At 40.8% G+C, this 14,590-nt stretch overlaps 1 protein-coding gene across 1 annotated transcript in view; it reads left to right on the top strand.

The window, feature by feature from the left end:
- The first annotated feature begins 3,752 nt into the window (after positions 1–3,752).
- LOC143297742 (uncharacterized) overlaps positions 3,753–14,590 on the top strand; it is a 36,096-nt gene continuing 25,258 nt past the window's right edge. The window contains exons 1-8 of the mRNA XM_076610194.1: positions 3,753–4,479; positions 9,515–9,608; positions 10,374–10,471; positions 10,752–10,891; positions 11,366–11,584; positions 12,553–12,623; positions 13,274–13,346; positions 14,508–14,587. Of these exons, the coding sequence (XP_076466309.1) occupies positions 4,388–4,479; positions 9,515–9,608; positions 10,374–10,471; positions 10,752–10,891; positions 11,366–11,584; positions 12,553–12,623; positions 13,274–13,346; positions 14,508–14,587 (867 nt within the window). The 5' untranslated portion in view covers positions 3,753–4,387. The remainder of the gene's footprint in view (positions 4,480–9,514; positions 9,609–10,373; positions 10,472–10,751; positions 10,892–11,365; positions 11,585–12,552; positions 12,624–13,273; positions 13,347–14,507; positions 14,588–14,590) is intronic.

The raw sequence follows: 14,590 nt of genomic DNA, 5'->3' as shown, positions 1-14,590 counted from the left end.
TTACGTGTACTGTGCTTCCGTCCGAGACACCAAAGGAAACACCAAACATTATTTTGTGCGAAACATCATGCGGCGAATATTCTTGTTATCTCTGCCAGAGAGCTTATGCTTTCACCCAGTTTACTTTAAATGATTTTTATTCAAAGAAACAACATTGCATAAGCACATAAACACAAAAAGTATGGGAAGGGCATCTATCAAGCATCAGTGGCTTATTTATGCCCAGTTTCGTTTGTTGTGTCTGCACACATTTAAGTTGCACTGATGTCAGCAGGACGACCGTCACAGTTGTGGGAAGGTTTTCTTGAAATCTCATGGAAGTCAGTGTCTGTAACAATAGACCGCCGGGGAGCCAGTGATTCAGGCGGGATGGTAGTTCCGGGATCAGTGTTCAGATCCAGAGAACCTTGAAAGGTTTGTTCGCCACTGGGAGATGGAGCAAATCAACTACTTGCATGGTAGCATCCAGAGAAAACATGGATGAATTTCCCCGCCTGAAATTTCGTGAACTGACAAGCTGCGGTTACAGAAAAACAAAGATTCGTGTAGTGATCATTTTCTGGATCGAGACCCAGTGTGTTTATTTTCGTTACGGTTTTTATGTTTTTTAAATCACAACTGGGAAATGAAGGGGAAGGAATCAATATTTAGCATGATTTGATGCTGTTTCGTGGTGAGGAATACGCGACCTCCAGTGAACTGTGTGCTTCTGTGCATGAAGAGCACGTTAGAGAGGGCCGTTTGGGGGTGCACATTGATTCACATGGCTACTGGTCAGGGTTGACAGCCTTCTGTTGCCACAAGTTTGAAGACAATCACCGGTATTCAACGCACGTTCCGGTCTATGCATAATCATAGGTAAATTATGTCCCGTGCGCGGAGAGGGCGGTCTGATTTTTGCTATTCGCTATCATTGCGGTCATTAATACTTTATTTATTAATTTATTTATTTTGTAGTGGTTGTGGAGACTATGGTGGTGGTGGAGATTTTGGCCGATTGCAAAATCTAGCCCTTCATGTTCCGCACCACAGTTCTGTTGTTGTTTTTCTCAGTTAACTACACATCTTTCTCATCTCTCTGTCCATGTATATGCTATCTCCTTTGATTCTTTGTCTTTTCTCATATGTGTTTCTAGAGGCTGGTCGGTATACACCTGTCTATCTTGCCTGTACAACTGTCTTGGTGCCTGCCTGTCTGGACCAATTTGTCCATTCATCGGCACACCCATTCCTATCCCCCTCTCTCTCTGTGAGTCCTTTTTTCTGACATGGGGAAACATCGAGGGAGTGTCTTACGAAGAGTCACTGTTTTATCGTCAGTGGAAAGTGCACGTGGAGCTATTTTGGGCTTTGCCGCAGCGACGTCGCGGGCCGTCTGAAGCAAAACAGGGACAGACAGGAATCACCTTCTGTGTGACGTCACCACCCAGTTGGCTAGCTTCCGTAGAACGCACAGCGGAGGCTCAGTGTGGTCTGGATTTAGAATATGCGCGCCGTTAGACCACGTGGACCAAGTCGCTCCAGATACTGTGCATGCACACAGCGGAGCAGACTCAAGTCTATTTCTGGCAGGCTTGACAGCCGAACTGTCCATGATGTTGCGTCTGTCTCTGTTTCTGTCTCTGTCTCTTTTCTCTGTCTCTATATCTTAGTGTCTCTCCGCCGAGTCCGCCTGTCTCTCTCCGGCAGCGTGATTTAGATTTGGACAGGTGGGTAAAACACAAAACATCGAAAAACAAACAACACCATCTCTCTAAGCTTACACTGATCAGATATGCTGTGTTACATTGTCCTCAGACAAGTTCACGGTCAGAATCAGACCCCCCATACCCCCCCCCCCCACACACACACACACCCGCACCCCCCCCCCCCCCCCCCACCCCACCCTTTTCTCAGTATCTCAAAGAAATCAGCTTGAGAGTGATTAAGTCTGTCAGTGATACAGGAAGTTATGAGCAGATATGACGGTAAAATATAACTGAACTTACAACAATAAAAACACGCGGTAACGTCAAAGCAACAGACAAAAAATCATTCCACTATTACTACTCACACTGTGACCGGCAGAAACACACTCTGGCACGCACACACACACGCCGCACACTCATACACACACGCGGCACGAGCGCGCACGGCCGGCCCTCTCTCCCCCTCTCTCTCTCATCTCTCTTTCGAGTCACTCTCTATAACACACACACACACACACACACACGCACACAACGCCACTCCCGGGAAGTCGAAGCACACTTTACTCCGAGTCAGCGATGAATTCGATCACACATTTGTCAGTCAATACGTTAGAAAAACGATTTGAAAGTATGATGTAAAGTCAGTCAATAAAACGCCAACTGGAAAAACACACACCAAATTAGGCACACAGATTACAGTCTACACAGTACATACGTGTTTAATGGAATGCCTGCATCTCAGTTCTAATATGTCATATCAACAACAATGATTCGCATGGCTGAGAGCACACTGATAACATGCATTAATATCAATCATATTTAATTGGGGACAGTACATCTTCAAGTCTGCGAGTCAGCTTGAAAAAAAGAAGAAAAAAAAAGGCGATAATGTGAGGGACATCACCATTTCATTTGAGTTTACACACACACACACACACACACACAAACAAACCGCGGCAAACAAACAAACACACACACACACTGACACACACACACACACACACACACACACACACACACACACACACACACACAGAGCAAAGCAATATGATTTATTCCCATCATGATCTTGACCACCGACGTTCGCTTTTTTGGTCATGTTGGGTATTGAGAGACATTTTCTTCACGGTCAGGAAGAAAAACGTCCCTGCCGAGCAATTCGATAATTCTCCTTGCTTGAGTTGTGGTTTCTCTCTGGCTCGCAGGTAAGAGCGGGTAGCACGCCCGATGAGCACTTCATAAGTGCGAAACAGCTATCGCTTGATGTGCAAACCAACCTTCCTTTTGAGGTACATTGCCGGGACCAACATGGGCATACATAAGAGCTTTTTAACCCCCCCCCCCCCCACCCAAAATACAAATAATACAGTTTTAAAGGTCAGTTAAAAGGTTAACCAAGACTGTTTTTTGGTGTCTTCACCATTACATTATGAATAACTGAACTAAGACAACGTGACTGGGCCTGGATTTAATGATTCAATTTAAAATTGCATGACAACTTGACATGCATCATCCAGTGAGCCCAACAGGTCATGGCGGGGTGTCCAGTTTTTAAACTCAGCTGGGATTGACAACCAAGATTACACACACACACACACACACACACACACACACACACACATATAAGCATGGTCATGGGGTACCATGTCAGACTGAATTCAGTATATGGATCTGCTTTTTGTCATTTGACGCATTTCACAGCCACCCCTAAAGTGAGTTCGAGTAATATCTATTTTTTTTAAAGGGAAGTTTTAAGGTCATATATATCAACAACTGATCAAAATTTTACACCCGCCAAATTCGATCCTTCCCACAAGCCTCGAAAAAAATAATAAAAAATTAAGAAAAAAAAAAAAAGAACCGCCACCGCATCATGAATGGAAAAGCAAGTCAACCCTTGCCATTGTTTACGCGCGCACGCACGTTGCGGGACTCCTTCGGGATTGGCCGACCACAAAGGTCAGCCGCGCACTGCACACGTTCACGCGCGGTGGTGACCAAACAGTGACGTCACACTAGTGGTGAGGGGTTTCCTGACACAGTTACCGTTCTTGGTTGAAAAAAGAGAGACATTTTCCCTTGCGTGCATTATTAGCCTTTTATTGCGAAGGAGCATCAAATGGTATGTGACTAACAAGTTTGAAAATATTGGAATATCAGCTGGTTCAACTGACTGGTGGTGGGGAATTCGATGATGCGCACAGTGGAGAGTGACTTAGCCTGTTCCATCACATGTGTAGAGGCAGCCATTTTGCTGTTGTCGAAGCATCGAAAAGCGAGAGATACCGGTGGTAGGTGTTTCACCCAGATATCAGCGTTTTTGGCTTCGATTTTCCAGATTTACTGTTGTGTTTGTGTCAAGAAGATCTCACATTGATGGATAACGACATACTTTTACGCTGTTTTCCATCAGCATGATTTTATTTTGTCTTTATTGTACGACGAACGGACTGTCACTGACATCACCGACAGCGAGTCGGATTTGCTTGCTGGATAGCTTGGGGAGCGCCGAAGCCTATGTTTGCTGCTCGCGGGATCCCCAGCACCGCCGAGGTTTTACCCTGCTCTGCTCCCCGTGTTGCTTGCTTCAGTGATTGATTTCGCGTACTTCCAGGGAAAAAGGGAAGAAGAAAAAAAAAGCGGCTGGAAACGCAGTGCGTAGACCGTTTAGTGACTGATCGAAGTTGGCGGTGTTCAAAATGGCAAACGTTTGGAACAAAGACCCTTTCACGTACACAGAAGATCGTCGGGGATTTCTGGAAGATTTGAAGAGGTTTCACGCCTCACGCGGGTGAGTTGTTTCGATGGATATTCAAGTTTGTTGTTTTTAGAGAAGGAAATATGTTGTGAAAGTTTTACTAGTTTCAGCCTAGTTTGTGTTTCACGGGGGAAGGAGGTAAGGGTAAATGGGGGGATATCACAACAGGGAGGGACTTGGACCATTGGAGAGTATTGATGGGAAGAGGAGGAGCTTGATGGATGCATCATTTCAAGCCTTGTTTTGATTCGATGAGTAACACCTCAAACTGGTCAAAGAGTTGAAATACTTGAATAATAGTGTAATTACTACATACGAGTATCAGTAGTAATTGCTGTTACTGGTCAGTTCGGTCTGCCTGTCTGTCTGCATCTGTGCATTTATATATATGTTGTGTTGCTGCATGTATCTTGTGTGTGTGTGTGTGTGTGTGTGTGTGTGTGTGTGTGTGTGTAAAAGAATAAGGGATGGAATGTGAGAAAGAGAATGAGTGAGAAAGAATTATCAAACCTTATTTTTCCAGTAATCATGTTAAGGGATAGGGTTAGTTGAAAAATAAAATTGAAATTTGGATTGTTTGATATATATATATATGTATATGTAAGACTTGCACTTGACTGATTATCATACTAAAAAAAAATTGTGCTAAAAATTTCTTTGAAGAAGTTCTGATGGCAACTGAAGTTATATTTAATTCATTGTTAGATATTTAATTTCAGAAGCATAGAATAGACTGCTGCTGGCACTAGAAAGTTCAGTGCTTACATGACTTATAGAGACACATGATCTGTGGTCTCAAAGTTGATTGGGTTTCTGAAATTGCAAACAACAAAGGTGACTGAGGGAGGCAGAACTTGTGAAACGGCAGGCTTCTTTTTATAACTTTTATTATATATATGTTATTTTATTATTATTATGCATACCATGGCACTTCATTGTACAGTGCTTGCAATTTCAAGTGAAAATTAGATGTGCTTGTGCAAGATCCAAAATTGCCACGGAACTCTTTAGCGGTCTGTTATCAGATTCTGTCAAGTCAGTCCTGCTCAGAAGAAAAAGGAGCACAGTGATGCTTTCTGCCAAATTGAAATGGAAAACTGTAAAGTCTCGTTGAATTAATAATTAAAGATAGTAAAGTATAAATAATTGTGTTGGAGTGCCTTCTGTTACTCAATAGTTGTTAGTGTGACAAATGAAACACAGGCCTGCTGACTAATGCAAATGTATAACAAGATTTTGGGAAGATTTGAGAATGTGCGACAAGGAAGAAATTCAAAAGCAGTCATGTAAGAAAACACAGAGAGAACTGGTAATTTGTGTGACTATCTTTTTATGTGATTGTGGGATGCAGCTCACATGTTCACTTGTCTTACAGGCTTAGTTAGTCTCAGTAAAGTAGGTGTACATTGTGTATTGATAGCTGTTTTATTCTGCCATTTGATTTAGGCAGCTTATTTGATTTTTAGGGGGATGGGTATATGTTGGAAGGTAATTTTAAATTTAGATTAAAAATATTTTTTAGATTTATGTTTGCTGGCCCATCTGCACTATTTCAGCAGCAGTAGTCTCACTTCACTCACCTCAGACACCCCATACATGGCCACAGATAGATGTGTTCTGTCATTGTCCCAGCACAGGCAGTCCACAGCCACATACTAGAGGTGACCCAGCATTGCTGCTGAGTCACTTTTGTGGTGTTCAGTAACACTAGTTCTTCATGAATTGATTTGAAAAATTTGTCACAGACTGAAGAAGTGCCTTTGCTGGAATGGAGACTGCTTCCATGTCCCTCCAGTGACAGTCTCTGGAATCTGCAACCACTGAAGATCAGTTTAGTCTTGAAGTCACCACAAACATAGAACTTTGAAAGTGTGAACTTGAAACAGGCACCTTGAGAGCAGGTCATGAAACTGAAAGGCCACATTAGAAATGTTTTGTTTTTTTTTAAATTTTTTTTTTTTAATGATAATCAAAATCACAGTGCAATAACTAAAGATAAAGATTATCATGCTGCTATGGAAATCCATTCAGCCATTTCAGGTTTGGGAATAACTTGGAAAGGTGTACTCTCACAGTCACAGTCTTCTAATCCATTCAGGTCCAGGGTCAAAAAGTCTTGAGACTGAGATGCATTGAGACTGAGAGTCTATGAATCATAAGATACACTACTTCAGTACTTGTCAGGAAAATTCTCCAAAAGATGCAGTCTGTGAAATGGATGATAATTGACTGTGTGTTCCTGTCTTACCATTTGACTCCTCAGAGCACTTACCTCTGGGCAGGAACTGGACATTGGCTGAAAGAGCCAACAAATAGTACAATGATGATTTCTTTATGGTTGTTTTTATGTGACTGATACAGTGATAGATTTTGAATCAATGACCTTCCATTTATCAGCCCCTGACATTTGCCACTTCATCAAGTTCATTCAGCTGATTTAATTATATAATTTACCATTGATCTCTTTAATTCAAATGAAAATTTCCAAAATCTATCAAATGCTGATGTGGATTACAGGATCTTTAATGTGTGCTCATATCTGATCTTGTTTGTGCATACATATAGTGATATACACAATTTACACACAAAGGGGATTAACATTACTTAAGGCAGTATTTCTAGTGGATTTGCACAGAGATATTGACCTGTAAACTGGAAAAAAAATCTGTCCTTTATGGCAAGTATTAAAACAATCAGAAGTTCTCTGAGATGCTCAAAATGAATCTTAACAAAAAAACCCACATGTAACCCACTTAAATTTTGAAAAAGTCACAGTGTATACTAAGCAACTGCACAAATGCTGTTTTCAGGCATTTGAACTTTCCACACAGTTTCATTTAATTTTTTGTGTCATCCATTCTTTGGGTGATTTTGATGTGGTGTCTCAAAGTTTCCCAAATCTAAAAACTGCTTTTCTATACCACACCTACACACACACACACACACACACACACACACACACACACACACACACACACACACACACAGAGTGACACATAGTGACACACACAGACACACTCAGACAGACAACACACATAGTCACACACACACACACACACACACACACACACACACACACACACACACACACGCAAAAGATACATCAGGACATATTGTATGAATGTCTTTATTAATTAACATGTTTTGACAATTATTGATGACAACTGAATCTAGTAAACTAAGTTGACCTCGTCCTTTTAGTGATTATTAGCATGGAAGGTATACCATCACCATGCTGTTAAAATCAGTGTGAGGAGCATCAGCCGACATAGTCTTTGCAATCATTTGGTTGTTAAGATAGTTTCTTTCAGAACAGATATCTGTCTGCCTCTGTGTCTGTTTATGTCTCAGTCTCTCATGATGCTTTCAATGTGCAGACTCACACAAATGAATGGATCACATTGTTCAAAACCACATATTGAAAATTTTTTTTATTTTTTATTCAGGTATACTACTGTATACTATAGTGTAAGAAGTTACCGGTTACTCTGTAGTACTCTGTAGCAGTTCTGAGGGAAGTGAATGAATGTAAATGAATCTCTCACAGTTGAGTCTTTGTATGAGGACTCTGGTCAATGGGTACACTGGCTGTATGAGTGGATGGGTGTACAATTTGTCATATATGGATCTGTGAAGTCTGAGGTTTGAATATTGTGCTTTGCTTGGTGGATCCAGGGAAGAGGTTTTTCCACTCTACTGAGTCAGCATTTGTGTTTTGTTCAGTCCTGCTACTATGCTGGCCCGAAAAACTTGTTGTATGTGTGCGCACATGCAGAAGATCAAACCTGCACTTAAAAGGAGCCCATGTCAGTGTTTAGTAGGTTATGGAAACATGAACTTACACAGCATGGTCAGGATGTACACATCAAATGCTCATAGAAACGAGAGGACATAGGAGTTGCACTGCAGCCCATTTATTTTACTTCGTTTTTGTATTTAGACATTGTATTATATAAGTGACCTGTGGACCCTGGCTGCAAACTTTCCATTGACAAAAAAAATTTGTCACTGGGAGTCACCTAGTCATGTCTCTGTTTATCTATGGCCCTGAGACTCTTTCCCTCTCTTTCTAGCTCATTGAACTTTCATTCATAATAAAATACACACACACACACACACACACACACACACACACACACACATTTTGACATTGTTCAAGATCACATGTAGAGCTTAGCATGAATTTATATTGTCCAGGTTCAGCAATCAGCACCATCCAGTCGGCAGTCTCTGGTCACAGGCTCATGCATTTGCGCTTTACTCTTCCAAGTTCCATTATTCTGTGATACCATTTCAGTCAATGTAAATTACTATAATTCATAACTGTTTGAATTCGACTCTGGATTACTAATAATGCAGTTTAGTTTAGCTCCTTCAGAGGGATGCCTGATTTTTGACTCACTTGTGTAAACAAAGTGAGTCTATGTTTTAACCCGGTGTTCGGTTGTCTCTGTGTGTGTGTGTGTGTCTGTGTGTCCATGGTAAACTTTAACATTGACATCTTCTCTGCAAATACTTTGTCAGTTGACACCAAATTAGGCATAAAAATAGGAAAAATTCAGTTCTTTCCAGTCATCTTGTTTAAAACAATATTGCACCTCTGGGATGGGCACAAAAAAAATAAAAAATGAAGCCTAATTATATGCAAACTGCATTTACTGTTATATTTATATTTTTTATATTCTCTAAACTTGGCACTTTGATCTGATATTCTGACCCAACAACAAGAGCAGTCATTATTATCATTTTTTGTTCAAACAGGAACTTCTTTTGCTAAGCATGGAAGTTTTATTTATTTTGCAAACGTTTTTGGTGCAGATAGTAAAAAGGGGAAATTACTCTGTAATTAATGCTAGGGGACTTAATTTGCTTTAAACTAATCTTTCTCATCTTAAACATTACATTTTGAAATTATACTCAATACATAAAAAGCTTGGATTTTTTAAAAAGTGTATCACAAGTGAGTCTTGAAGGCCTTGCCTCTCTTGTTTGTTGTTGTTGTTGTTGATTGAATTGTTAATGTAGAACTGGAAGTAGATCTCATGTTATTTTGATTATTCTTTTCCAGAACGCCCTTTGATCGGGTACCAGTGATTGGAGGCACGGAAATAGATCTTTATCGCTTGTACAGGCGTGTCGTTGACTTAGGTGGATGGAAAAAGGTAAGAAGATAATATGAATTATATATATATATATATATATATATATATATACATATAATATTTGATTTGGTTTAAGATTTTTTAAATAAATGTTTTGGTCAGCTATTTGAAAGCCATTTACCTTGTTTTTACTACAATGACTCTTAGATTGTTTGGAAATCTGACTCTTCCTTGATTTAAATCCTGTTTTGCAGGTGACACAAAAATGTTAGTTTGTTACTCATAATACGTGATAGTCATATGATATATCACTGAATTTAGTCATGGTACTTGGAGCATAAAAAGAACTGAAACTGTGAAAGTCAAAGTAAAAGCATCTGTGTACTCACTGTAGTGTAACTTTGGAAAGTGGAGAACCATCTGCCATTCATTGGAAGATTCCAAAAATATATCTCTGGAGGCGTGTCAGTTCTCAGAATCATTTATTTTAACAAGAGTGTGTATGTATATAATATAGATATGGGTTTGTATGTGCATACTTGTCTCTGTGTGTCTGTCTGTGTGTGTGTATACTTGTTACTCTGTGTGTATTGTGTTATTAATATATGTGTGTGTGAGCTTGTGTGTGTGTGTGTGTGTGTGTGTGTGTGTGTGTTCATATGTAACTCCTCTTTGTGTGTGAGTATGTTTGAGTGTGTGTGTGTGTACATCTCACTGACTGTGTGTGTGCATTTGCATGCTTTCGTCTCACTGTGTGTGTGCTTGCATTTATTTATCTATGCACGTCTGCTTTTCACTGATGTCAGTGTGTGTGGAAACTGACAGGTAAATGACTTGATGCTATGGGATGACATTCTGGAAGAGTTCAAGATTCCAGCTGCCTGTTCCAATGGCGCACAAGCTTTGAAGTTTGCCTACATCAGGTTGGTTGATAATTTTTTTCTTTTACGACTTGAATATTTTTTGTAAAGTAATACACAGTGGATTAAAGCACGCACACACATGTGCACACATGCGTGCACACACACACACACACGAACACACACACACACATACACACACACCACATTTACTTTAATAAAATCCAGATATTTGATAATTTCTAAAATAAATTTGAAAAAAAAAGGTGGGAAATGAACTTGAACAAAATTTAGCAAAACAAAGCAAGAAAACAAATTGAAGTATGACATGTTACCATTACAGATATCTGAACCTGTATGAGAAGGTGAAGTTTTGGGGATTGAACCCTGAAGACATAGCAGATGGACCCTCCAGGAAAAAAGTGTGCCTCCCTCTGGAAACCATTCCCTTGTCCTACAACTACAGTCAGCACAGAGTGATTGGTGAGGGACATATTATATTGCCTCTGATGGCTGGGCAACGCTTTTAGGGGTGGGGTAGTGGTCTTGTGTGTTTTATTTTGATTGAAAAGCTTGTTTTATATTGATCAATGTGGTTTTATATTGACCCAAGTGGTTATATATTGATTAAAAGTGCTCTGTATATATAGCTGTTTGATAACACAGCATGCAGCATTAAGATTGTTGCAGTGGTGTTTGTTCAACCACTTTCATGCTCTGCTTCAGTATTTTTTTTATCTGCTCATAAATAAACCTGAGCTCATTTGAAATCACCAATGAAGAACCTAGCCTAAATGACCAGTATGAAATAAAAGATGATTATTTTCTCTGTCACTTTTTTTCTTTGATAGTCTTCTTACAACTTCAATACAAGGTTTGTCTTAGAGAGGATTTTGAAAATGTATTTCACCTGTCATTTTTTTCCCTCCCACCCCGTGCCCTGCAACCCTCCTGCAGATGCTGAGCGGGAAGCCAACAAACTGTCGACAGACCTGGCCCACGTTGGGAGCTACGAGAAGCTGGAGCTGTCGCTGCGGTCGGGGCTGGCCAACGAGGTGGACTTTGCCCTCAATGTGTGTCTGGTGCTGTCGGCCCAGCAGCGTCAGGGGCTGGTGCTGAACAAGGCTGCTCGCTTGGTGTCCCTCCTGATGGCTGCCGTGGGCATCTTTGAGGAAGGTCAGACATCTCCCCCCCCTTGCCTCCCCTCCCCTCCCCCTCCCTCATCCCACTCCTTTCTTTCCTTCACTGTTGGCATGTTTGAGGAAGGGCAGACAATTCCCCTCCTTGTCCCCCCGCCCCCCTCCCACCACTTCCCACTTCTTTCTTTCCTTCACTGTGGGCATCTTTGAGGAAGGGCAGACAATTCCCCTCCTTGTCCCCCCGCCCCCCTCCCACCACTTCCCACTTCTTTCTTTCCTTCACTGTGGGCATCTTTGAGGAAGGTCAGACAACTCCTCCCCTTGTTCCCCCCACCCCCACCCCACTCATCCCACTCCTTTCTTTCCTTCACTGTGGGCATCTTGTAGGAAGGTTGGGCAACTCCCCCCCACCCCTCCCATGCGCCCCCCTTCCCCCGTCCCACTCCTTTCTTTTCTTCGCTGTGGGCATCTTTGAAGAAGTTAGGCAACTCTCTTCATTGTCACCCCCTCTCCCCAAACCCCTTCCTTATATCACTGTGGGCATCTTTGAGGAAGGTAAGCAACTGCCTTCCTTGCCCCCATTGATTCCTGTTATAATGACTTTTACACTATCTCAGTGACTTTTAAAGTTACACATCCTCACCCATGCTTACATTCGTCATCAATTCCTTTATGTGCATGGAACATCAGGTAGTGTGCAGAACATCATCACCTTTGGTTTAGAGTTGCTTGGAACTAACATTTTCAAAGAACAATCGTCAGTCAAAATCTGGATCACAATAAAAAAAAAAAAAACAACCCTATACTTGGCTTTTGATCTCGATCTGGATCTCTCTCTCTCTGTGTATTATATTTATGTGTAAACAGTGTCATTGTTCTTTAATTAAAAGAAGGCACTTGGAAAGGCAGAGGAGACAATGTCTGCATGTCTGTCTGTTTTAACCACATTTATGAAACATGATGTGTGTGTTTGTGATGCAAATAGATGCATTCGATTTTTTTCAGGACCAGCTTCTATGGAGCCTGTGATGACATACAACTGGAATAGTGGGGAGTCAAAACGTGACTTTTCACAAGTAAGTGGTAGCGGTTTGCATTATCATTTGGTAAAATCAGTAACACACAGGTACTTAATTTTACCAAGGGCATGAATAAAATGCACCAGGAATTTGTTTTGATGTGTGGCAGGAACTGAGACACCATGAAACGTTCAAACATGAAGTGATAAACAGATGCACACATGTTGCTAGAAGAAAATGTGATACAACACTACAGGCAAAAAGGTCAGAGCTGAATATGAGTACAGAATTGAGTGCATGCTGATAAACATCCACACATGCACAACATACACAATGCCACACCAGTCCATGCTATTTCAAGCCAGTAACACACACACACATACACAAGCACACACACACACACACACACACACACACACACACACATACATACACAAAATCACACGCACACATGTACAAACACATGATTGTTGGCATTGTTATTATTGTGTGGAGTTTGAATTGTTTCTAAAGAGAATTTGAGTAATACAGTTAATACAAAACTGGTACAAGTATCAGGAATGATATTGGTATTTTTTCATATTGTTTTTACCAGTTTTATTGAATTATATTGATAATTTATTTGTTACCAAGTGAAATGCTGTGAACTATAATAGTTATAGTTATACTTTGGTGAACATTTTAGAGTGGATTGCATTTGTTTGCAGTTCTGGCTTGAAGTGGTGAAGGATGAGGAGATCAGAAAGAGCATCAGAATTGAGAATGATGATACTGGAAAAGGTAATGTTGCATGCTGTTTTTGGTTTACTGAAGTGAAGGATAGCCACTCTGTACTGCTGTACATGTGAAAGTTGCATAGAAACTGATAAAAGATTACTTTTTATGCATGATCAAATCTTAAAAAAGAATGGAGTGTTTAGTATGTTTGATGAATTTCAGCAGCAGATGAGTTCATGTTCACAGTTCACCAATATAGATAGCAGGAATTGACAGATATACTTTTCTGTCTTCCCCTTTCTGCTTGCATGCTTGTGTAAATTTGGATGCTTGAATATGAAGTTAGTAATAATGTGCCATTGAACTCAGTTTTTAGCAAGGAAAGCATTTACATTTGTCTAGGTCAAGATATTTTATTGTGTGACTGTATGAAGTAAAAAGTGTATAGCAGGGACTACAGTTTGTGGAGCCATTCCATAAAAGAGGGCGCTAGCCAGTGGGACAAAGGGGAGGTTACCTACTTCTGGGAGGTTATCGGCCGTAGTTTCGTTTTCTCCGCATAGGCGGATAGTAGTTTGCACAGGCAGGAATGTCAGACCCCTGCCGGTGTCTGCACTAGTTGGGTCACGGTTAAGTATGTTATTTAAACATAATTTTAGATAGAACATTTCCTATATGTCCGAAGACTGACTTTTCCACGTTTGCTGGATGGGTCCTTTTTCATGAAAACTCGGATTATCTACGCATTTTCAGATACGCAGCTAATTTGGTAGTGTCAACAAGGTTATTTGACAGAAACTGAACGTACAGTTTTAGGATGAATCATAGAATGACTATAACACCAGAAAAGATGAACGTTCAGCAATTTGGAACTTCCTCCCACTATTCTAAATCCTTTAGTTTGTGGCAATGCTGAAAATAGACACATAAACCAAGTGGCAGGTATTTTTGGGGTGTGTGTTTGTGTCTGTGTGTGTGTGTGTGTGGTTGTGCATCACAATGCACTGTGACGGACCACTAATGATGACTTTGTGTTAATATTTTACACCAACCTAGGATAGGCTCTCAGGGCCTAATCGGTGCGTTTAGTTTATGCAAAAGTCAGGCATCTGCTGCCTTCTGATTTATTTTAATAAATAGCAGGTGTGGTATAGTAAAGTATATGGATCAGTCCACACACTCTGACATCTCATTGAAACTGAAACTCTGACTCTGTGTTGACAGAGGAGACAGCAGGCAGTGAGGTGTTGAACCTGGGCAGGTACATGGGCCTGAAAGATGCTGAAGGACAGAGAGTCACCCAGGTA

The sequence above is a fragment of the Babylonia areolata genome, chromosome 23 (genome assembly GCF_041734735.1).
Source record: "Babylonia areolata isolate BAREFJ2019XMU chromosome 23, ASM4173473v1, whole genome shotgun sequence".
Taxonomy (NCBI): Eukaryota; Metazoa; Mollusca; class Gastropoda; order Neogastropoda; family Buccinidae; genus Babylonia; species Babylonia areolata.
Note: the sequence above shows the minus strand (reverse complement) of the source record. Positions and strands in the feature narration are given on the sequence as shown.